The 25,392-nt window shown below is 38.8% G+C and overlaps 2 protein-coding genes across 2 annotated transcripts in view; one reads left to right on the forward strand and one right to left on the reverse strand.

Annotated features, from left to right (window-relative positions):
• Positions 1-2,096, forward strand: part of LOC149712113 (uncharacterized) — a 31,275-nt gene extending 29,179 nt beyond the window's left edge. The window contains exon 2 of the mRNA XM_089856019.1: positions 1,225-2,096. Within this exon, the coding sequence (XP_089712145.1) occupies positions 1,422-1,751 (330 nt within the window). The 5' untranslated portion in view covers positions 1,225-1,421 and the 3' untranslated portion in view covers positions 1,752-2,096. The remainder of the gene's footprint in view (positions 1-1,224) is intronic.
• Positions 2,097-19,161: 17,065 nt separating this feature from the next.
• Positions 19,162-20,287, reverse strand: LOC149712114 (uncharacterized). The gene is made up of 3 exons (XM_089860697.1): positions 20,034-20,287; positions 19,627-19,923; positions 19,162-19,565 (listed from the first exon to the last, which is right to left on the reverse strand). The coding sequence occupies exons 1-2, from the start codon at positions 20,220-20,222 to the stop codon at positions 19,642-19,644; spliced, it is 471 nt and encodes a 156-aa protein (XP_089716823.1). The 5' UTR covers positions 20,223-20,287; the 3' UTR covers positions 19,162-19,565; positions 19,627-19,641.
• Between the last annotated feature and the right edge of the window lie 5,105 nt (positions 20,288-25,392).

The following is a 25,392-nucleotide window of genomic DNA, read 5'->3' on the forward strand; positions in this document are numbered from 1 at the left end:
TCGCACAGCGGGAGGATAGCTTGGTTTTTAAATGTGGGATTCGTATCCAGGTAAAATTGAGTCACGTGGCAAACCAAAATTGTAGCTTAAATTTAGTCCATAACATAAGAAAAAAGAACTTGATTAAATCCGATTCAAAAAACCCGAAATTGAAAATGGAAAGTACGAGAACAATGGGTGGTCAAAAATGGCGGTCTTTTGCAGAAATTACATCTTAAAGGCCGACTTCCAACGAAAAGGGTTCTTACGAACTGAAAACGAGCATCGAGACTAACAATGGAGCGACCGTGCCGATTTTTGAATCCCCGCTGGGGCAAAAGTTGGAACGGTTCTAGCGAACTGAAGATGGACAATAGAAATCCTTTTAAATTTATTTCCTCTTGAATTTTTGCTTTCCCCTGAAGGAAATTCTCTATTGTGTATCTTCAGTTCGCTAGAACCGCATTACACGGCTTTCAGTTAGCTAGAACCCTTCCATCTTTTGCCCCAGCGGGAGTTCGAAAATCGGCACGGTCGCTCCATTGTTAGTCTCGATGCTCGGTTTTCAGTTCGTAAGAACCCTTTTCGTTGGAAGTCGGCCTTTAACGCCGAAACGTGCCCATCCATCACGTCGGAAAATAAGGTGACGACGCACCAATTGCATTGTTTACAAGTTTTATGCCGAAAGTAATGATGGAAATTCCGTTACAATCGCAAAATGTAGGGAATTAAAACCAAAAGATTCTCTTTAACGCCAATTTACAAACAAATTTCTCTTTTGTTTTTAAATTTCTGTTTTGTGTTGTTCGCGCATGTGCGGAACTGTAGGACAAAGCCAGTGCTCGGTTCCGTATTTGAAAGAGGCTAACGGAGACTTTTGTATCTCTGAGCCTCCTCCTATTTGTGCTCACTTCTTGAGATGACACTGATTGGGCGACTAACTCTTCTGACAATTGCTAGAGTAAAGATTACTCGTAATATTTGACCAGTTCTAGCCATATAACTCCAATACCTTCTTCTAACTACTTATTATATGCAGAGCTTGGCTTGCAAAAGCAAAACTAATTTTAATACGGTTTTACGATATGATTGTTTGAGTTTCCGCTGTTTTTGCTTCTTTTAAGATGCCTAGAAATATAAAATATAAAAATACGTCTATAATTTTAACACGTGACCCCTTGTCGCGACAAAGGCTATGATCAAATTTCCGACAAGTTTACTAACACTTTTCTCCTTTTTAATCAGCTGCCGAAACTGTGAAACCTAACCAACCACCCATCATTCCTCGAAGCACGTCACCGGGATCAACTACTGTCCGCGGGGTGGAAATATTCATCGTAGGTGGAGTTTTGCTCGTCTGGATCGTCGCTATACTATTCTTTTTTAACAAATGGGGCAAAATCCGAAGGTTAGAACCGTACCGACCTTCGTTTCGTCGCAAAATGACCATGGACGAGTACGTTGCCACCCCAGGGACATCCTTCCGTCGTCATCCAACCATTGACGAAGCCGTAGGACCGGACGACCCCGACCTCGAACTGGAAATGGGTGGAGTACTCCGCGCAGACTGTTACGTACAAACGGACCTTGATCGTGATTCCAACGCATCAAGCGATATATTCACAATTGAAACAGTAACTCGCACAGACCCATCGACCGCTAGGGGTAGCTTCGACTATACTGTCGATCATTATACCGAGATAAAAGTTAATTGTTATACGGATAACGAATACTATAAAGGTTACCATTGCTTGGTATCAACCGTCGTATGAAAGAGTATAATATACGAAACAAATCATCTTAAATGTAGAAAGTTGCTGAATTTCAAGCTGAGAGTCTTTTAACACTATGCAATTTTTATCCAAACACAAACTCCTTTCTACTCTAAACGAAATGCTTTGTAGAGAATTAAAAAAAAATTACCGAAAAACTTGGAAAGAGAAGAGTGACACGCGGTGTTCAATCCTAATTTGAAATCAGGTTTAAAAATCCTCTTCAATTTAAGTGAAAAAGTTATTGCAGATGACTAGTGTACTATCTTGGATTTACCAAGGTTTCAGATGCATTTTTGAAACTGTTCAACCTAAGCTGACGGAACTTTATAAAATTTCAATCGGGTCAACAACAAATACAGTAGTGGTCGGCGTTTGGACAAGATAATCCACAGAATTTTGGTTAATCAGTTATCCATGGATAATAATCAGATAATTATTTGTGATTACATTGCATTAATCATAGACTTCCCGTGGATAATTTCAAATTATGGATAAAGATAAAACAAACAGATATTTTCCTATCCAAATGCCGACCACTAAAATTAAGTGAATGAGCACTATGTTTAGAAATCACATTTTATGTAAACAACAATGCTTTAGACATTTAGCGTGTAAAATAATCTAGGTTGTACCTTTATGACTTAAAATACGTTTATTTTTTTCTTTGCTTTATGGTTGAAATAAAATTACGAATTCTTCCAAGAATATTAAAAGTAATACTAAAGGCAACCTCCAACATGAAAGTTTCATCCGTAAAGTAAGACTTCAGTTTTGTCGAGTTTGTATCTTCGTTTCAATATCAGTGGTCCGTGGATCGTTATTTGATATGCATGTCTCTTTAAAAAATCATTAAATAAAACTTGAAAGAGAATATTTGTTTCTTAACAATTGTAATGTCATATTATTAGCAGAAACTTACCAAAAATTAAAATCAGGATACTAAAAAGATAGGAAACCATATCTTGCCTCTCTTACACAAGAGGAGGGCTATCCACCCACTTATTTACCAGAATATGCAATTTACTTAGGCTATTTATTGATACGAAAATGCACGGGTTAAAAATATTATACTTACTGTTTTTGGATCAGTCAGGAGTCATCTGCTCCTGGAACAGTTAAAAGAAAAAATTCTTATTGCCAATATCTAACCCATTAAAAACCCGGCTACATTTTACATTTTAGGTATGAGGGTCGGGGTCTGATTACGAACACTACATGCTTGAGTGAGCTTTATCGTGTTTTACATTAGCAAAGGCTTATTTCCGATCGCACCAATAACTGCGAACGTCTAGTTGCGGTCATGACCCTTGGTTCTATCAAAGAAACTAAAACTTATATTTTGAACACCTCACTTTAAACCGATGAAGCCGTTTTGGAGAGAACCGTCAGCAGAATGGAAATTTTAATCGAATTCGTCTTAGTTCGGGCCTTGGGTGTCTTTACTTTTCGATCAAGTTCGAGCCGGTAAAAATAACAATGGAATGAGTGGAAATGAGTACAATTAATGTTTATTACCACAGGTACATTTAATGTTTATTTACAACAAGTGCATTTATTGTTTATTAACACAAGTACATTTAATTCTTATTAACACAGGTACATTAAATTCTTATTAACACAGGTACATTAAATTCTTACTAACACAGGTACATTAAATTCTTACTAACACAGGTACATTGAATTCTTATTAACACAGGTACATTAAATTCTTATTAACACAGGTACATTAAATTCTTATTAATACAGGTACATTAAATTCTTATTAACACAGGTACATTAAATTCTTATTAACACAGGTACATTAAATTCTTATTAACACAGGTACATTAAATTCTTATAAACACAGGTACATTAAATTCTTATTAACACAGGTACATTAAATTCATTTTAACACAGGTACATTTAATTCTTGTTAACCGAAACGGTACATTTGGGCGCCGACATTTAGGCGCCGGTCATTTAGACACCGCCACTTAGGCGCCGCGACATTTAGGCTCCGCGACATTTAGGCTCCGCGACAATTTGGCACCGAGACATTTAGGCGCCGAGATAATTAGGCGCCGCGACATTGCCGTAACATTTTCGTGAAAGATTTGAGATATTTAATAAAGGAACATGACAAGTACTTTTAGGCTTATATTCTTTTTATTCAACTGACATCAGAGTTCAACCATGTTGCCTTTCCAAAATATTGTTGTTTATCTTCATTGACTTCCCAAAATAATATGCCTTTTCCAAATATTGTTGTTCATCGTCATTGACTTCAAGTCGTATATTCCTTCTTTAATTTTGAAACCCAAGGCCCCAGTTTCACCCATCGTTAGCTTAATTAAAGACAGATTTTCACTCGCTCCATCACAGACGAGACCCAAAGACTTGAAATTGAACATCTCCAGAGCTTCCAGTGTTTGATAAAGTGTGGTTACGAGAGACTTCTGTTGGAATGGATATGGTGAAGTAAAATGGGGACCAATCAAATCAAACCCTGATATTAGATCTCGCCAAATGTATTGCAACACCTATTGCGTTGGTGCAGGAGCTTTAGCGGTTTTGTCTTTGTAAATGTCTGTCAACTCTGGATAGTCATCCTCACTCATCGCCAATCCCATAAACTCATGGCTTTTGCTATTCAAGATAACTTTATCTATTACCTTTACCTCATCGCATATTGTAACGCCTATCCCCATTGGAATCAAATCTCCTTTCTTTCTTTTTCAGCCTGAAATTTCTTATATTTGCACTGCTGTTCATATAAATATTCTTCGTTAATTCCTGGTAAATGGTTTAATTTCTTGGTTTTTTCTCTTAGTGTCGAAACACTCGGAAGATTCAAAAGTTTAAAGCCTCTTAAAGCCTCGTAAGTCGCTTTACTTCTTGAACATACGGCTAAACATATCCGTAACGTAGTGGCGTTCCATTCCCTCACGCGGGAGTTTCTTGTCAATTGTTCTTGTTCACTAAATAATTCTTTTTGGTCAGATAAATGCTTCTTTTTGAGTCTCTGTCCCACGCCATTTTCAACATTTCTCTTGTGCTACCAGAAGTTGAATTAATAGTCGTCTCTAGCTCCGAGCTATAATTGTTAACAATTATTTGAACGACTTCCGAGAGTTCTTTCGACTGATTTTCACTGAGGCTTAGTTCTCTCTCAGATTAATAACCCCCTGGATATGAAAGGAAATAGGGAGGCATACTTGAATAGGGCATCGGCATCTCTAGCGCCCCTATAGTCAAAACTTGGAAAAAAGTTACCCCAAACAGACTCAGTAAGCGCGTGACCGCGTTTGCTACTCCATGCTCGGCTACTTTTTATCCGCGGTTCCAGTTTCTTTTTCTCTTCTCATCGCGGTACCTGGTCCGGAGGGTTTGGTCACTAAATTCGGTAGGGTTTTGGTTTTTTTATTTATGTAAAAATTAGATTAAACTATAAATTTGATAAATCAAATGACAGGAAAGCAATAATGGTCTTCGAAGACACAAAAAAACCGTTTACGTTTGCTAGGCATTGCCAGAAATTCGAATAACCATACAATTCAAACTGCGTCGTCTGCATGGGGTGACAAAGTTCTACGTTTTGCCGTCTGAGGGCGCCACATGGCGATACTATTTGAAAACGCCCGGTTTTGCTTGCCTTTCATATCCAGGGGTTATTAATCTGAGGTTCTCTTAATTTTAACTGCTTTTCGAGTTTCACAACTTCCTGGGTTAAAATAGATCTTGCTTGTTGTATTCGGGAAGTCCGTATCTTCTTACTTTTAGGTGTCAGATTTTTGATTGGATAGTTGCTTGTCACACGTTTGTCTTTTGAATTTTCTACAAGGAGACTCTAATGACTTTAGCTTTTTAGCTTTGGCAATGCCTTGGCCTATGTTAACTCAAGATGGACACTGCGTTTAGTGGTCGGCGTTTGGACAAGATAATCCACAGAATTTTGGTTAATCAGTTATCCATGGATAATAATCAGATAATTATTTGTGATTACATTGCATTAATCATAGACTTCCCGTGGATAATTTCAAATTATGGATAAAGATAAAACAAACAGATATTTTCCTATCCAAATGCCGACCACTAACTGCGTTTTAATAACTCTTGAAATTACCATTATTTCTTGGGGTAATTGTTGGTAATATACTTGACAATCAGCTGACTGGTACCGTGGAAAAGGGTATTCAATGTATTTGAGGTGTTTAGGTTTCGTGAAACTGCCATCAGTAACTGAAGCAGGATTGATGCCTGGACAGAAAATGTGACCCAATCGACAAGATATGACATTTAACGTTGTTGTTAATGAATGTATATCCAAACCACCATTTTCTTTTACGATACAAAATGCTTGAACAGTATGCTTAAGTTACAGTTCCCATTCACTTGAACAAAAAGTGTAACCGGCTCTTCACAAAATCCACGGTGTTCGCTCAAACATCCGCTGGTCTTCCTACGTGAAATCCTCATCACGGGTGCCCCACTATAATCTTCTATAACCTAAACAATATTAACAATTATCAGACTGTCAGTCTGTCCGGAGCCTCCGAGATATCTAGGCCCATGCATGTCGATTTTTACGTGAGGAAATATCCAGTTTCATAGAGGAAATATTCTTACCCTTTGCGTGTACGAGGTGGCGCTTTAATGACCGTTGCGACCGGGGTCTTCCATAAATTATCGATGACATTTTATAGGCCAATTATAAAACTTTTATGAAAGAGAAAGGTTTCACCTTTAAATTAACGTAATTTTTTAGGGGCTATTCACTTTTTATTGAATCTATTGGTTAGATTGTATGGACAAAAAAGTAATTATGAGATTTTAATATCGTTGTTTTTTTAGTAAAACAAAACTTCTTGAAGTTGCTAATTCACAGTTTTCATATACCATTAGAGGATTTTTTACCGCTTCAAAACCTTTCATTTCTTTAACCTTCACATTTTTATCCTTTACTTCTTTGGAATGATTGTTTAATAAAGGTCTTCGCCAACGGTATCGTCGACGAACCGCAAAAGAAAGCGATTCTTCTTACCAGCATTGGAGCACCCATACAATAAAATTTAAGAGACCTTTTAGTCCCTACGCTACCAAACGCTAAAACTTATGCCGAATTGGACGCAATAATGAAACAGCATTACACGCCAACACCGAAAGAAATCACACAAAGGTACAAATTCTACAGCCGCTGTCGTAAACCTGGAGAATCAGTAGCGAACTACGCGGTCGAATTAAGACAACTTTCGTAGCATTGCAAATTCGAAACAAACAACTCTCGAGACTACATGATCAGAGATCGTCTCGTGATGGGCATAGAAAGCGTAAAAATTAAAAATCGATTATTAGAAGAAACTAACTTAACCCTCGCGAAAGCAGTTGAGTTATATATAGAAACAGCCGAGCGGGATGTAAAAGAAATGCTCACTACTAAAGCGGAGCCAACATCTGACATGCATTACACACAACAACACTCTCGACCTCGGATGATCAAAGGACGCTTCAAATCCGGCGCACATTCGAGCACTCCAAAGGTTACAGTACCTGAGCTTCCGACGCGAGCCAATGGAAAATGTTTTAGATGCGGAAGTTCCGAACATTTTACCAGAACGTGCGTCTACAAGGACACCAAATGTAACAAATGCGGAAAGGTTGGACACCTAGCCAAGGTGTGCTTAGATAACACTCGGAAACAAGCGAGATCAGCTAATTCTGCCAAATCTCATTACGTGGCAGACTCGACAGCCGAAGATCAGCTACACGACGAGCAAGAACGGCAAGCCTCAACCACGGAATATCAGCTCTACGACGAGCAAGAATCACACCTCTATCACGTAGAAACATAAGTTTATAAGATATGTTCCATAAGTGTGTCACTGGTTAATGAGAGCTTGTCATGAAGTGACGTAGGCTAAACGTCATAGATTCTCGTAAAGCGACGCCTGGTGAGGCGCTGTCAAAGGCTTAGTACAGACTAAATAGGAAGATGAATTGCAAAACCGAGTGTAGTCAATTCTCACGTCGTTCTCGAACTAGCTCTCAGTAAGCCTCTAGCATTACGAAGTATAGCTAGTGTCATACTTATGGAACATATCTTATAAACTTATGGTAGAAACAAATAGAGAAAACTTGATGGATGTCCCAGAACCCTGCTACGCGCTTTGCAAAGTCAACCAAGAAGCACTTAGGTTTGAAGTAGATTTGGGGTTTGGCTACGCTATCGTCTCAGAAGAAACATTTAAAAAAATTCCAAGCACTTCCAAATTACAACCTTTCACGAAAAACCTCACGGTCTACACCAAACACAAAGTAGAAATGCTAGGTATCACGTCAGTGGAGGTACACAATACGAAGGTAGGACGGACATTAGCAGTAGCAAAGGGGCAAGGTCCGAGCCTCTGCGGCAGGAGATGGATTTTTCCAAACTACGAATCCTAGAACACTTGGTGAATTACACTAAAGACGGCGAATCGTCGTTAAGGTCTGAACTAGAAAGAAACAAGGAAGTTTTCTCACCGGGCCTAGGACACCTAAAGGGGGTTAAAATCCACCTACACAAGAAACCTGACGCCAAGCCACGGTTCTTCAAGGCTCGCACCCTACCTTACAGTATTAAAGACAAAGTTGAGATGGAGCTGGACAGATTGGAACAGGCGGGCCGGGGTGTGATAGTTCCCGTACCTTTCTCCGAGTTTGCAGCCCCTATCGTTCCTGTTTTGAAATCGGAAGATGCTGCAGCTGTACGCTTATGTGGCGATTACAAACTCACGGCCAATTTAGCAATAGATGCCGAAAAATACCCATTACCTCGAGCGAGCAACATCTTCACCACCATGAACGGTAGTACCATTTTCTCAAGATTAGACCTCAAGGAGGCGTACAGTCAGTTAGAATTGGACTACTCATCCCAACACCTAGTTACAATCAACACGTCCAAGGGCCTGTATAATAATAATAATAATAATAATAATAATAATAATAATAATAATAATAATAATAATAATAATAATAATAATAATAATAATAATAATAATAATAATAATAATAATTGAAATTGAAGTTTATTGTGTATAAAAAAAAGTTGCAGAACAACTCACGAGAATATACACAGAAAATTAAGTAATGCCAGGGATAGATAGACTTTTTTAAGACGGAATTCCCAACGGTTAATATTTACTTCAGTCCGACTCATAGACGAGTACATAGCCCCTTCCTTCAACACGTAACCAAAAAATTAAATTTTCTTATTGGCTCACTAAAACTACGTATTGGTGACGTTGCTGACAAGGAGGGCCAATAATACGTAATTCCTGTTTACATCTGTCGCTATGACTACGACCCCTCTTGCGTTGTACCAGAGCCCACTCGATCCGCGCTCCCGGACGCTGCGCTGCTCGCGCTATATAGCGCGAGCAGCTTACGTCGTGATGCGCGTGATCGAGTGGGCTATGGTTGTACAGAAAAGCATCTTTACAGGGGTTCAAAATGAAGCTGTCTAAAAGCAAGGGTACGGAAATTATTCGGGAATTGTTTTTAATAGCAATTAAGAGGTAGGGAATTTATTGCCGGTGTTTTGGATTTGGAGTACATCTGTAAGGGTGAAAAGTGTTCGCTAATTCTTTCTAAAGCCAATCATGTCTACTATCCTCATAATTTTGTAAGCGAATTTGATGAAGTTAACCAAGGCTTAGTGAATGGCCAGGAGTTTTGTGAGCTTAGTGTTTGGTTAAAACCTGTTCGTGTTGTAATATCTATGAAGGCTTTTAAAGCATCACTACAACTTCATCAAAGAGAAATAAATCGTATTTCAAAATGTGTTTTGGTTTCAAGCCCTATGTCTTGTGTTACTTCCATTTTTAAACAATGTTCTTTCAAAAATTACAATCGGAGCCCAATCCATTCCAACTTGGCAGACGACGTTTATTTGACCCGGATATACATACAACGCCATAATGAAAATAAGACCCGCCTCTTCTTTCATACCCCCCGTCACGGGTAAGGGGGTCGTGGACTAGGACGCGCACCCGAATAACCCTGTTACCCATTCCGTCTTAAAAAAGTCTATCTATCCCTGGTAATGCAAAATATACAGGAACAAATCAATCAGAATTATACAAAATTAAATAGAATATTCAAAATTAAATAGAATTATACGAATTAATAATTAATACAATATATAGAAGAGGCACGTATTTACATTGATTTAAGGAATAACTGATTAAAGTGGTACTTTTAAGCACAAAACTTAGTAGATTATTTTCTGGCGTATAGGTGGTAAAAATTCGTAATTATTTATAAGATACTGTCGGGTAAGTTTTTGTACATTAATTAAACTATCAGAAAAGAGATCAAAAATATTTACAAACGAATTGCAAGTTGATTGCATTCTAATAACAGGATCAATTGACAATTTATGAATGTAAAAAGTGCACTGTTTACGAAAATGTAGGGGGACCGAAAAATTAAGACCATTTACTAGAGTCGAGAGTGGGATGATATTGTGAACTAGTTTGTGAATAAAAGTTATATGATTTATTTTTATACAGTCGTTAATTTAAAGGAGATCAAGGATAGTTAACAATAGTTCATAATTATATTGAGCCTTGGGTAAAAAGTGTGTATGACTAAATTCTACAAATTTTCGCTGTACTCCCTCTATTTTGTTCAATAGGTATTGGCTGCTGCATACTTTTTTTGTTTAATAGCAGTGCGGAGAGCCGGAGAAAACCTTAATGGAAACCCGGGAGAGCCGCGACGAACCCTACGAGGAATGGCTAAGTCCATTGCAGCCTTAACGTGATCAGTAAGAATGGCCACGCAAAGATTAACATCACGCGATTCAAGGAGCTTAGACCAATCAACATCCCTAAGTGTGGTGTAAAGGAGGTCATAATCTCCTTTTCGGTAAAGGTAAGAAGACTCAGGTGGTGGAGGTGGTGGGCAAGTTACAACCGGTAAGGTAAGCAAAAATGGGGGATGATAGGCATCAATGGGGACCAGAGGATCCTGAAGGCCATCAAAACCCAAATTATTAATGTTCGTGAGGCATAAATCCAATAGATTACCAGTATCTCGGGGAGGAATAATTTGCTTAAGGTTAAAATTATAACAAACCTCAAAAATTGGGGCAGCCTTGGAACGAGTGGGAGCACTACAGCCACGTGTGCCGTAGTTCTGCCAGTCGACCCCAGGAAGATTAAAATCACCCAACAGAATAATGTCAGCAGTAGTGCCATCCAAACCGCGTGATAAGCTATCAAAATATAGCCCATAGTTGACGTCAGTGAGTGTAGGGCGAAATCAAGTAGTGCCCAAGACTAAGGATTGAGTGGACGAACAGCGAATTTCAATAAAAACACTTTCAGATATACCTTCAAGGTCACGACGCCTACAGCACTGGATGGATTTCCTCACGGCAATCAAGGAGCCACCACCGCGGACATTATCAAAATAGGGATCCAAGTGATCAGCACGAAAAACATTGTAAGAATCGGGAAAATAATCAATTGTAAAATGAGAGTCATTAAACCAAGTTTCAGTTAAACAGATAATATCATAGTCTAATGTAGCAGTGTTTCTAAAAAATTCAATAGCTTTAGTCCGTAAACCACGAACATTCTGGTAGGCTAGTAGTAGTTCTTTCATTGCGAGGAAAGTCCGGTAGGAGCACCAAGTTCACTGCTATGTTTGTGAATATCCCGGGGGACACCATTAAATTCGGTGATGATACAGTCGACCGGCCAATTAGACGGATCAGATAAGGCATCAAATTCACTGGCATCATCACAAGATACGTAGAAAGAGGAGTGGTCTGCGGTAGGGTTTTTGGGTTTCAGGCGAATGCAGATTGGCGACGTAATGCCAACATCATCAGAAAGGATTTCCTGTAAGCCCTTAGAAAGTAGAGTAGATTCTAAACGGCTCACGAAAATAGCCTTGCGTACAGTGCCCCTGGGACCTGACTTTCTAGCTACGACCTTTAGCTTAGAGTTAACGGCTGATCCTAGTTGAGCTGGTTTGACGACCTTTTTCGGTAGTGAAGGAGCGCTAATAATAATAATAATAATAAAAGGCTTTTTATTGGAGCAATCATTAAGATAAGATCTTATTTACAATGATGTCCTGTCCGTTTTAAATTGAAGTAAATAAAATTCTATTATGGTAGATAAAATCAATTATAGTTAGTGTAGAAGCGTACTGTTGATATATTTTTGAACTTCTAGTTTGTATTTCTGGAGGGTTTGTTGGGTTTTGAGATGATAGGGTTGATTGTTCCAGAGCTTTATGCCTCGAAATTTAACGCTTTTGTCTCTGAAATTGGAGTCAAAAGCTTCGTTTGTAAAATTGGTAGTGTTTCCTCTTGTTCTTTCTATATTGTTGTTCTCAGTGAACCAATCAAGAGTTGTTTCGGGGGGCAGTCTATATTTTATTTTGTACATGAACGTCAGTAAGTCAAGATGGTAGTTGTATAACGGGGAGGCAATATTGGTCGTTCGTTTCGCGTCCGTGGCCGAAGAGTATTTGCTTGTTTTGCTTATACGGGATTTACGAGAGGTTTTCTGTGGGCGCTGCCATAACCTGTCGGCAGCCTTTAGTTAGTGGCTGACATTGCCTGTCGTCGAACGCGATCTGTAGCCTTGGCAGAACAACTCTCCGAAAAGGGGGCGGTAACCTCGTAAGTCCCGTATAAATTTTGCGCACCTATAGGGAGTTCAGTCTTGCCATGTTGGTTTTGTTAGTGTTCTGGTAGAAGACGTTGCCATAACTCATAGAGGTTGTATACAGGTGTTGGATACAATCCGTGTAGTATTTATGTCGAGGAATTGTTGTAGAGGTCTTAAAGTCCAGAGACGCGTATTGAATTTTTTCGTCACGTAGTCTACGTGGTTGGTCCAGGTTAGTCGTTCATCTATCCACAATCCCAAGTATTTGTACACTGTGGTTCTTCTGATTGTACCATTGTATAGCTCTAAGATGTCATCGGCCGTCTCTCTTAATCTCTGGTTCGGGGAGAGTATCATGAACTTCGTTTTGTTTTCGTTGAGGATCAGACCTTTGAGGTTTAGTTTTAATTTTAAATTGGAGATGTCAGCTTCAGCGTTTCTGATTAGTTGCTGGAGATCTTTGTGTGCTGAGATCAAGGCAGTGTCGTCTGCGTACTCGTTGGATGTGGAACTGGTTAGAGCAGTGTGCAGTCTAGATGCGTAGATATTAAAAAGTAGCGGCCCTAAAACGCTGCCCTGAGGGACTCCGTGCTTGACTTTCATTTTTGACGACTGGTGTTCGTTGTGGTATAATACTTGCTCTCTATTTTGCAAGTAAGATGTTAGCCAAGCCAGGGCAGTACCACAATCCCACTGAATTCCATGTCTTTTAAGAGTAGTTCATGTTTGACAGTATCAAAAGCCTTTGATAGATCTATAAATATTATCATGACGTTCAGCCTTTTAAGGAGGGATTGTAAGACTGTTTTGTATAGATTAAAGATGCATATACACGAGGTTGCCTTATGGGGTATCATCCGCCTCAGTAGTGTTCCAACGCGCTATGGAAACTCTATTTCGAGGCCGCGCCCGTATTTATCCCTTTCTGGACGACATGTTAATAGGAAGCAAAACCTTGGAGGAACATCTCCGACAGCTGAACGATATCTTAACGATTCTCCAGTAAGCAGGGTTAAAACTCAATTTAAAGAAATACGATTTCCTTCAGGCCTCCATCAAATTTCTGGGCTACATCTTAGATGCCGAGGGTACTTATCCTCAAAAGGAGAAAATTCAAGCGATAACAGAAGCCCCAGCACAGACAAACGTCGAACAGTTGAGAGCCTTCCTCGTTCTCATTAACTACTACGCTAAATTCGTTCCGCAAAACGCAACACGCCTGGCGTAACTTTACCACCTCTTAACCAAGAACGTTCCTTGGACTTGGGCAGCCACTCAGCAGCAAGCCTTTTCTGCGGCTAAAGCTATGCTATCTTCGAAGCAGCTATTGGTACATTATGAACCCGATATACCACTATATGTGACCTGCGACGCTTCCCCAGTTGGAATTGGGGCGGTCTTGTCGCATTCGATAGAAGGTCTGGAACAGCCAATAGCGTACGCATCAAGAACGCTAACAGCGACTGAAGTCAAGTACCCACAGATAGAAAAAGAAGCGCTGGCTTTAATTTTCGGAATTACCAAGTTTAGGGATTATTTACTGGGTCGTCACGTCAACCTCCTGACGGATCACCAGCCCCTAGCCGCAATATTCTCCGAATCCCGTCCAGTACCTGCCACCGCAGCGGCCAGACTTCAGCGCTGGGCCCTTTTCCTGGCTTCGTATAACTACACAATCATATACAAGAAAGGTGCCCACAACAGCAATGCTGACGCTCTTAGCAGATTGCCCTTGCCGGTCGAACACACAGAAACACGGTTACTGAACGAATACGTTTGTTTGATGGAACTCTTCGATCCAGGCCCCATCAGGATGGTCGAAATGGCCCAAGCGACCCGAGCAGACCCTACACTTTCACAAGTCTTACAATATTGCCGAGCTTCTTGGCCCCCACATGCGAAAACGCCAGACCCTTGTAAACCATTCTTTTTGCGGAAGAAGGACCTGTCGAGCACAAATGGAATCATCATCGTCAGCAACAAAGTCGTGGTACCACAAGCTCTCCGTACACGCGTCCTGAACGATCTCCACAGCAGTCACCAAGGCATGAACCAAATGAAACAATTGGCCAGGACCAAAGTATGGTGGTCAACGCTCAACTCTGACATAGAACGAACGGTCAGAGAATGCACCACATGCCAAACAAACGCACCTTCACCGAACAAGACTATTAGTCCTTGGCCGAAAGTAACAACACCATGGTCCAGGGTACACGTGGACTTCGCTGGCCCCTTAGAAGCGACTCAGCCTCCCATTGGATCGAAGTGGGAATAACAAACACCACATCCTCTCAGGCGGTCATCAAATTTCTCAGAGAACTGATGGCGCGCTACGGGATCATCAAAACACTAGTTGCGGACAACGCCACCTGTTTTTTGAGTATGGAATTTAAAGAATTTCTCGAAGCGAATGGTACAGAACTGCTACACTCTGCACCGTACCATCCACAGTCAAACGGCAGGGCGGAACGAGCCATAAGAACCACGAAGACCACTCTACGCAAATTGGATGGTTCGATTTCGGAAGGCACGGAAGAAGTCGATTCTGGACTCCAAAGGATCACTGGAAGCCAGATTAGCCAAATTCTTATTCAACTATCGCAGAATGCCGTCAGTAAACGGATCATCACCCGCAGAAATCATGCTTGGCAGAAAGCTCTACACTTCGCTTGATATCTTCCATCCGGGTAATCCCAACAACAAACAGGAAACACCTACCCCAGTCAAGACTACTTATAACATCAACGACTCAGTATACGTGAAAGCTTATGGACGAGGACCCACCTGGAAAGCGGGAGTGATAACGCGGAAAATTGGCACCACCATGTTCGAAATAAACACAGAAGACGGGCTAGTACAGAGACACTCCAACCAAATGAAAAGGAATTACGCTATAGCTCCAACCTCATTCTCGAATACATCAGAGGTCCCTGCAAACCGAAACAACCTAGAAGAAACCTTAGTTCCTCAGCCAGAAGTCGCGGTTCGCCAAGAACCAACAGCACCTCGCCCTCTCCCTAGGTTTTCTATCGCACCCACCATTACCGATGCGACCCCCCTCGCGCCAGTCCAGACACCAGCAGAGTAGACAGCAAGCTCAACAGCCGAAGGTTCTTCCACGGCCACTGTGCTTCCTAGGCGGTCAACTAGAGTAAAGAGACCCCCACAGCGATTCGCGGACGAAAATCACTAAACGAACAATTACGCAGTTGTAAAAGCTTAAAAATTTTAGGGGGGGAGTATAGTTGGGTATTCTCACTTTGATACATATTAATACTTGCATATAGTCACCCATCTTCCCCTAGAGGGAGCCTTAAGTTCCTACATCTTGTTTATATACTTTGTAAAGAGTACCAGCCTCAGAGTTTCACGGGCTACGATAATGGCTGGTATACATTTGTATGCATCCGAACAAATAACTTGTTGATTAATAAATAAAGCGAAATTGAACTAGCTCCTCATTTATCCTCACAACACAACAACAGGGATAAGTTTTTACGGGAAAAGATTCTATATAATTTCATACGTGAAAATCTAAGCTCCCTTTATCTCGAAACGCCGCATTTATACCCGTTTTTGATCTAAAATTTCTAATCATAACAAATGTTTGAACTACGCAATTGAAAGCAAATTTCTCATATCGATTAAACTTAATTTCAAATTGCAATACATGTAATAATATCTAGTTTCTGGCCCTTTGTGGGTTTGAAAAAGTGTCGCCAAGGATTGTGTATAAATGCAGTTTTTTAAGGACTGCGAAGCAAAACTCGTTTTTGTATAATTTATTTATATTTAAGGGCGGGAAACTGTTTAAAACGGGACTCTATATAAAATAAACAGAAAACGACTACAATAGTAGTTTTACTATTGAGGGCGTTTGTAGGCACCGCACGCTCTGCAGACTACAGACTTTACTTAAGAAGATGATAATGTTACTGTTGCCACTTCTTGTGTTCCTAAGAGGAACAAAGGTTAGCAAAATATCGAGCAGTAAGGAAATCAGGGATAATAGTGTAGAGGATGCTTAGATAGAGGTCAATGATAACCGTCGAGTACTACGAACTCGCGACCCCTTAACTGGTAGGTGGTTAAGCAACAATTAACTGTTAAAATAAGGTATACCTGGTTTTAATTGTATTCTTGAAAAATTATAAGGCGATTTCCAATCGATACTTGATTATATTTGTTTTAAGTTTCACAGTATCTTGTTTCATGAATCCTAGTAGATCGTTTGAATTTTATCTATTGATATTAATGATTAACTGTTGCTTGGTATATTGGTACTGAAACGATGTTTTGTCAAGTGTATGTTTATTATAATGATTTTGAAGTTCGTTAATGATGAATTCTGTATTATTAATTTTACATATCAGGGAGAAGCTCCATATTTTGAGTTTTATTGCTTTAGTTAGTGCAGCGTAAATTTACTATTTATTGTAATACCCTTCTATTAGGCAGTTTTGTTTTAATATATTTGGATTTACGAGACTTGCATTGTGTTATTCCGTGTGGAGTTAAACCACCAAAAACCAATTCTGTTGTTTATATCGCGATATTGTCTTAGTTTTCTTTTGCTTCACCGTCAATAAAATTGCTTGCCAGGTGGAGTTGGCTTAGGTCACACGGGACGTGTGAATTTAAGTGGGGAGGGTTGTAATGTGAAATATGGCATTTTACATTTAACAAATAATTTTAAATAAGCAAGCTCAGAATTACTTTAATTTACCTACTCTTGCTTTAAAAACCGAACTTTTCAAAGCCATTGTCTCTTATCTTATCTAGGATCTTCAAAACCTTTCAGATTATGTGGCGCCCATTTTCTTGGTCGTGAACGCTTGTCGCCCAGAATAGGGAAAAGTAGTGTCGCCTATTAGTTTCAATTCATGGGGGGAGGTCTTCGGCCGAGCTTCCCACCATGTTACCTATATTCCCTTCAAACTGAAAGAATGGCTAGGGCGTCTGACTGGCGCCTAGTGACTTAATGACCATAGTCCAACTCCATGGCAAGGTATTCTTCTTTTGTGTGATGAAAAAGAGTTCAGCCAGTCAACCGGGGGTTATGGGTTCAGGGACCCGATTCTCTAAGCTTCGAAATGGAAATTTCGATCGAAAACATTTCGATTTCGATACAAGATTTCGAAAAATGCCAAAATGGTATTCTATAAGGTCGTTTTCGATAAATGTCTGTCGATTCGAAATCGTAATCCGAGATAGATATCGAAATCTATTTCGACAGGGTAGTAGCGGACGAAAACCTCTTCGTTATCATTTTCCTCCAATCACGATCGCGCATCGTTATCCTGCACGAAAGACAACATAAAGGGGGAAAAAATGGCCGCGATAAACCTAGCTCGCCTAGAAATGATTAACCTCGCGTTAAAAATAGATGGAAGAAGAGATTTGCGACGACAGCGAGTACTTAGAGATAAGTCCAAAGCCTTTGAACTTTCTGAAGTAAATTTTCGACGTTTATATCGTCTCGAAAAATCGGTTGTAATAGAACTTTGCGAAGAGCTTCGTGGGCCTTTGTCAGGGAAAAGAGCCACTAATTTGCCTGTGGACTGCAAGGTTGGTTTCCACTTATTTTTTAGTACAAATTAAATAGTTCTTTTTAACAATTTTACTTTTAGATTTTGATTGCTTTGCGCTTCTACGCTGTAGGGTCATACCAATTGTGTGTTGGTCAAGATTTATTCTTAGAAGTTAGCCAGTCAACTGTCTCTCGAGTAATAAATTGCGTTACCAACGTAATTATAGATTCATTGGCTGAAAAGACGATCAAATTCCCATCAAATGAGATTGAAAGAATGTCTATACAAATGAGGTAACGTTTCCCCTTACCTTCACATGAAAAAGAAGTAATGATTTGGTTTTTCAGGTTTATGGAAAAGACCCGTTTTCCTGGAGTAATCGGGGCAATAGACTGCACACACGTTGCAATAGTACCCCCAGTAAAAGTAAATGGGTTAAATAGGGAGTATTTATACGTTAACAGGAAAGGGTACCACTCCATCAATGTGCAGTTGGTATGTGATTTATCATTACATATAATTTTAAAATCCCCACTAAACACTTAATCTAAATAATAGATATGTGACTATGACCTAGTAATTTTGCAGTCTAACGCAAAATATCCGGGATCAGCCCATGACACATATATCTACAAAACATCGGAAATATCTTCATACTTGGAGAGGAAATACGAGGATGGTTCGATAAAAGGCTCGTGGATATTAGGTAGATATAAAATATTTCAATCTCGTAAAACCAATTTCCGTGATTTAATAGATAAAAAATATTTAATTGATAGGAGATAGCGGCTACCCGTTATTGCCATGGCTGATAACTCCGATTTCAAAGCCAGCAAAAGACTCTCCAGAAGAAAGATTTTCTCAACGCCAGCAGTCTGCTCACAGTGTTATAGAAAGATGTAACGGTGTTTTGAAACAAAGATTCAGATGTTTGCTAAAAGATAGAGTGCTCCACTATTCTCCCCAAAAAGCTACGAAAATCATAACAGCTTGTGTAGTGCTTCATAACATCTGTATCTTGAGAGGTGTGCCTGATGATTTCAACGAACTTAAACCGCTAGAACCTGGAGAATACGGTGCCGATGATAAAATTTGGATAGATAATGAACCATGGGAGGATGTCGCAGCACCATCGGCTAACCCGGTTGATAAATGGAAATTGGCTGGGCAACAAACAAGACATCAAATTATTCGTAGGCGATTCACAAACTAAGGTTTTTTAAAAAAAATATTTCCGGAAAGAAAGTTAAGACAACAATTGTATGTTTTTATTAAAAGCTTTTTAAAAAATTATGTTTGCTTCTTAATTAGTTGTTCCATTAAGGATTGTAACAATGTATTGTTTTGCCTTACAGCAGCGAGTTTTAGCATTTCTATTTTGTTCCTTTCTTTTCCATTCATTAAAAGTTCTTTTTGTTGATTAGCCATTTCCTTTAACTGATTGGCTATATTTTTTTGTTCTTTTGACACATTTTCCGCTGCCCCCACAAGTTGAGTTAGCGTAGCAGACATTTGCTTGAAGATATCATTTTGGGATTCATTGAGACTTTCTAGTAGTTTCGTCGTAGTTTGCATTTCAGTTTTTGTCTTTGATTTTCGCTCATCCATGATCGCTTGCCTTTTCTCCAAACTCTCTGTAAAATTTTAAATGTTATTAGACTTCACTAATCTTTATATTATTTTTATATCCCTTACTCTTTGCATCTTTTTCTAATCTCCTTTTTTTTCTGCATTAGAAATTTCGTTCTCAGCTTTCAGCTTTTCTGACTTTGTAACTTCTTCGTTGTCTTCCTCTCCTTCTGGCTTATGTATGGTATAATCTTCTAATCCGAGAAAGCGGAGCTCATTTAAGGAATCAGTAGACAGAGAGTTAGAACTTTGACTTGTGGTAGGAATGGCATTTAAATGACTAGCATTGGGCTGACTGATCAAACTAACAATCTCTGGGCTCTCTGTTTCCGATACTTTGTTATTCTCAATTGGTTGATGTTGCTGCAAACAAATCTCTAATTGATTAGGTCCTAATTCGAGCAAATTTAGTAATCTTGGTGTTGCCACTTCAAGAAAACTAAACGACTGCCCTTTAGCTGATTATTACTCACAGTTGCAGGAATACCGAATTCTCTAGTTTTAGCGATACCATCAGTTAACTCTTTGCCAAATATGGCCAAAAATCTTTCCTCCAAATCCGTAAGTGTTTCAGTAGTTTTTTCTCCTCCTCCAGTTCCGCCCATGGACTTGTTTATTCTACCTGCTTTGTTCTTAATATTTGATTTCCAATCCGCTAACATCTACACGTGGTTCGGTCATTGACTATCCTTTGTAATAATTAATTTGTACAACCATTTGTATTTACCTTCTTCCATTTGTCGACAGTTTTGCAAGGACCCGTTCCATCGGAGTTTAGGTGGTCCGCTAGTTCTTGCCAAAGTTTTTCATAATCTTCGATTGTGAAATTTGCGCTAAATTTTCTTGTCTTAAACCTCTCATGGGTTTTTAAGTAATCAATAATTGTCTCTTGTTGGTTTCTTGAAACCTTTTTCTGCCGAGGGGTGGCCATTATACGTAAATAAACTGAAAATGCTTAATAACTTAAGTAACTCCAAAATAGTATACTATAACCGAAGTCGTTACTGTCGTTTCTTCTACTTTGTCGTAAAAATACAAAGAAAGAATTTCAAGAAAGCATGTCATTATAAGCCTTTGGAAATCCCGCAATTCTCATAATTCTTCACTCTCATTGGTTGCTTAGATCATGTGACTACCCACATGTTTTTTAACACACCCCCAAAATAGCGGAAATACGTCATGCGATCGAGTTGTGGCCACATATCGAAAATCGAAATCTCCCATAGCGATTATCGAAATCTGATGTTACAGAATTCGTATTTACGGACTTGATCGTTATCAGCTAGTTCGAAATCGTTATCGATTCGAAATCGAAATTTTTATTTCGAAGCTTAGAGAATCGGGTCCCAGGCTTATTAGCGGCTATGAAGGTTGCCGATGTCTTCCCACTATCGGTCGGTCACGTACGCCACTTGTGACGTTCGTACCTGATGGTAATTGTAATTTTACAACTAAATCACGTGTCCAAAGAAAATTTGGAGAAGAATATTAGAAAAAGTTGAATAGAAGAGAGAGTCATTTTGGAAGACTGATTGTGGAGGAGCTAGAATTGGTAGGCAACAGCGGGAACAAAAAAATATCCGATATACCGATTATACGCTGATTTGCCTCAAAAACGTCATCTCACCATCATCATCATGCGTGCGTGTGAAAACGAAGACGAAGACACCATAGCTGAACTAACGTCCTCATCAGTACTTTTTGTCATTCGTTACTAATTGCTTGTTTTAATTTTCTAAATATCAAATAAATGGTTAGAAAACCCAATACCACGGTATTCGGTCTTTACGCCTTTGCCTACAGTTTTCAAGTAATTCCCCAGACAACAGAAGAGAGGTAGGCCCTCGCTAACCCTACCCAAAGCAGTTACGCAGGCCCGGAGTAAGTTGTAGTGGAAGAAAGAAATATTTCACTACATTTAAATTACTCTTAGTTAAAAACTTAAATAACTGAAACTTAAATGAGACAACATAAAAGGCGCTAAGCCTTAACTGCGTCTGGATTTTTTCTATTACGTGTAAGGGTTGCGACGTATCCGCCATCTAGAAATATTTTTAAATTAACCAGCCGTGTTTGGAACCATCCCTCAAAATGGCTGCGTTTAGTTCAGTAGGGGAAAAACTTGTAGGACTAGTTCCTACTGAACTGAACATTTTTAAAGCTTGCCGTGACGTATTACTATCCGCTCCGCCCTCTCCCTATAAAGGTATTTCTTGCTACGTTATTTATTTGTAAAGATATGTCAAGTTTTGTGTTATATTCACAAAAAGCCTTTTGACTCTTTTTAAAACAAAGAGTTGGCTTTGTGAGTGCCGTACCATATTGGCTCGATAGACGTACGACCGCGGTCTCAAGATATACTTGAACCACTTTTTGATATCCATGTTATTAAATTTAAAATAACGACTAAAAAGTGAAAAAAACTTCCTCAACAATATCTTTGTCGATCGAACGAAGAGAAAAGTGATTTTGACTGCCTTTCGACTCTTTTTCATAATAAAAGAAAGTGCCATACCAACTGGCTGGTCATTCTCAGGGCGTGCTTAGTTACCGTTACAAGCCGGCGAAACAATGACAATAATAAACTTCGATTGGTATATGTTAAACAAACAGTCTCCTATAAAAGTATATGTATATATGTATACATATATGTGATTGTTGCCATAACAACGCAATCTCAGCTAGTTTTATCCCTTTCGTTCATAACTTAATAAAGTTATAATTGAGTCACGCCAAGAATTTGGTTAGTTTAGAGTTGCGCGCTACGTAATTAAAAGTGGAAACGCCGAATTCGAGCAATACATGGCGCGAATTCCAATTAAACTTTCCATATTGTAGACAACGTTTCGATTCCATACAGTCATGTTTATAAACTACGGAATCTATCAGGTAATCTTTAATTATTTGATCTTAGCCCCTGTATCCTTGAACTATATATATTTCCTAAAAAGGGTGTTAGGCTCGAAGTACAGATGTTCAATTTGGTGTCGAAACTGTGCTTCGACATTTTGCATTAATTATTATGATTATTGATTAAAGTGTTCTAGTTATGAGCGCTAATAAATAAGCATTGTCTCTCCGTTTCTTATTTAAATTTGAGGAATCAACTGTAATACACTCCAATAATGACTTGAAATCGGTGGCCCTTAGGGGAAAATGACATAGAATATTTTATTTCTACCCAAAAATGCAAATCTACTGTACTTCGATTCTACCACCCTTTTTTTGGAAAGCCCTGTATAGTACAGGTTTTCCCGAAACTTTTTAAGTTGCGACACATCTCTTTGCTGATTACGTATACATGTATACATATATATATATATATATATATATATATATATATATATATATATATATATATATATATATATATATATATATATATATATACATATTATAAAAAAACCGTTTTTACAAACGGAAAAAAACCTGATATATACTACATCGTTGATTTTGGGTCGCCACTGACTGTTCTTGTCACGGCTTCTAAGGGACAGATATTATTTATTCTAACCGTTTCATATAACACCACCATTTATTAAAGCGGTAACATTACGTCATGACAATTAATATCACATGTCATGACAGCATCAACTATTAAAGCGGTAATATTACGTCATGACAATTAATATCACATGTCATGACAGCATCAACTATTAAAGCGGTAATATTACGTCATGACAATTAATTTCACATGTCACAGCTAAAAACTGTCGATTCTTATCAGGGGCGTCAACTTCATTATCTTAACACATTTTCTTTACTTTTTATTTCGGCTGACATTTTTTGAAGCTAAAAATTAATAATTTTTACCATAACAACGAAGTTATGGTAAAATTGTCAGCCGAAATAAAAAGTAAAGAAAATGTGTTAAGATAATGAAGTTGACGCCCCTGATAAGAATCGACAGTTTTTAGCTGTGACATGTGAAATAAATTGTCATGACGTAATATTACCGCTTTAATAGTTGATGCTGTCATGACATGTGATATTAATTGTCATGACGTAATGTTACCGCTTTAATAAATGGTGGTGTTATATGAAACGGTTAGAATAAATAATATCTGTCCCTTAGAAGCCGTGACAAGAACAGTGAGTGGCGACCCAAAATCAACGATGTAGTATATATCAGGTTTTTTCCGTTTGTAAAAACGGTTTTTTATAATATGTGTCCCTTCCATGAAAGGCTTGGTCTTACTGATAATAAAACGAATCGGAGAACGACGGAGATACGAGCATTTTAACTCAAAGAGAGTCCAAGTCTCAATAAACGAATCGGAGATACGTGCATTTTAACCTCAATGCCTTGGAGTTACGAGAATTTTGATCTCGAGCATGTCGATAAAAGAGATACATGCATTTTAACCTCAGTGCCTTGGAGTTACGTGAATTTTGAACTCGAGTACGTCGTTAAAAGATCCCCCACCATGATAAGAGCTAGATAGAGCCCACCCTCGAGAATGACCTACGCTCGTGGCTACTTTTAGCAGCACAAGAGTTAAAAACGAATTGTAGTTTATTCGCGTGAAGCCGTAGGGTTGCCAATTCTGCACCTCAGAAATACTTACGCTAAAGGGGGCGGTTTGCGACACAATGGTTAAAAATGAATTGGCGTTTATTCGCTTGAAGCCATAGGCCTGCCATTTCTGGCGTCAAAATTATCTACTCTCCCGTTCCAAAAATTTGCCCGTAGAAAGGCAGGAAACTCGAACGACCCGTATATATCAGCCAGTCTTGTCGACTGGCTTAAATATATGACGGTTTTATTTTTAGTATTTCAGAGAAATATATTTTGAACAATTTCTGTTTGCGCCCTATACGACCAGAATGTTTTGTAATTTTTAATCGAAATAGAAAATGATATGGTAATTTTACAAGGCAGTGGCAGTTATGTTTAACAAGTTGGGATACCAAAATGAACCTCTTCGAGTTGAGACTAGGGATATCTACATAATCAAGAAGTATTTTTTAAATAATTAAATAAATATAAATGCTATTAATTAATTCAATCTTCAGTAATTTACCTTATTTCTAGTGAAGTCGTTTTAAAAAAAGTTATTCCTAAAATCTTTTAAGCATAGCTATTGTTAACGTTTAACTTCAAAGTTCAAACGAACACCTTTCTCAAAATTTTTGAAAATAAAGGGAACATAAGGCGATTGAATCACAGTAAATGGTAAGAAAATCCGCAATTGCGTGAAGCTTTGGGAGACGCCCTGCCATAGGGAGGCTAGACGTTTCTCGTATAATCCTACCCGATCGCGGCGTTTATCTTAACCCTAACGATGATAACAAAGTAGAAGCCAATGTTGCAGAATGGTGTCTATGTGGTATAGACAGAAGACTAGTTGATGGTTTTGTTGCTAGAAGCTAAGAAGTGCGGATTCATGTACATATGGTATAGATGAAAGATCAGTAGATGATGGTGTTAGAAACTAATAAGTACAGATTGTTGTGTTAGTGGTATACACGAAAGACTAGTCCATGGTTCTGTTGTTAGAAGCCAATGAGTAAAGATTGGTGTGTATGTGGTATACACGAAAGACTAGTGCATGGTCCTGTTGTTAAAAGCAAATTAGTAAAGATTGGTGTTTATGTGGTATACACGAAAGACTTGTGAATGGTCCTGTTGTTAAAAGCCAAAGAGTAAAGATTGGTGTGTTTGTGGTATACACGAAGGACCTGCAATGGTGTTGTTGGTAGAATCCAATATTAACGGATTAGTTTTAAAGAATTGGCGTATAGCTAACCGATCAATTAGCTAGTTTGTGAGTGGCGCTTAAGTGAGATAGAGTTCGGAATTTGCGAACCCGTTTGCTTCGATTTACCAAC

The sequence above is a fragment of the Phalangium opilio genome, unplaced genomic scaffold (genome assembly GCF_054372755.1).
Source record: "Phalangium opilio isolate 3A_F unplaced genomic scaffold, DU_Popi_V2 ptg000011l_1, whole genome shotgun sequence".
Classification (NCBI taxonomy): Eukaryota; Metazoa; Arthropoda; class Arachnida; order Opiliones; family Phalangiidae; genus Phalangium; species Phalangium opilio.

Excerpts from the sequence above, each read along its gene's own strand:
- LOC149712114 (XM_089860697.1), bottom strand. The coding sequence starts at position 20,222 with ATGTTAGCGGATTGGAAATCAAATATTAAGAACAAAGCAGGTAGAATA. Across the intron at positions 19,924-20,033 it reads AATTCGGTATTCCTGCAACT|CAACATCAACCAATTGAGAA; the intron begins GTGAGTAATAAT and ends ATTTGTTTGCAG.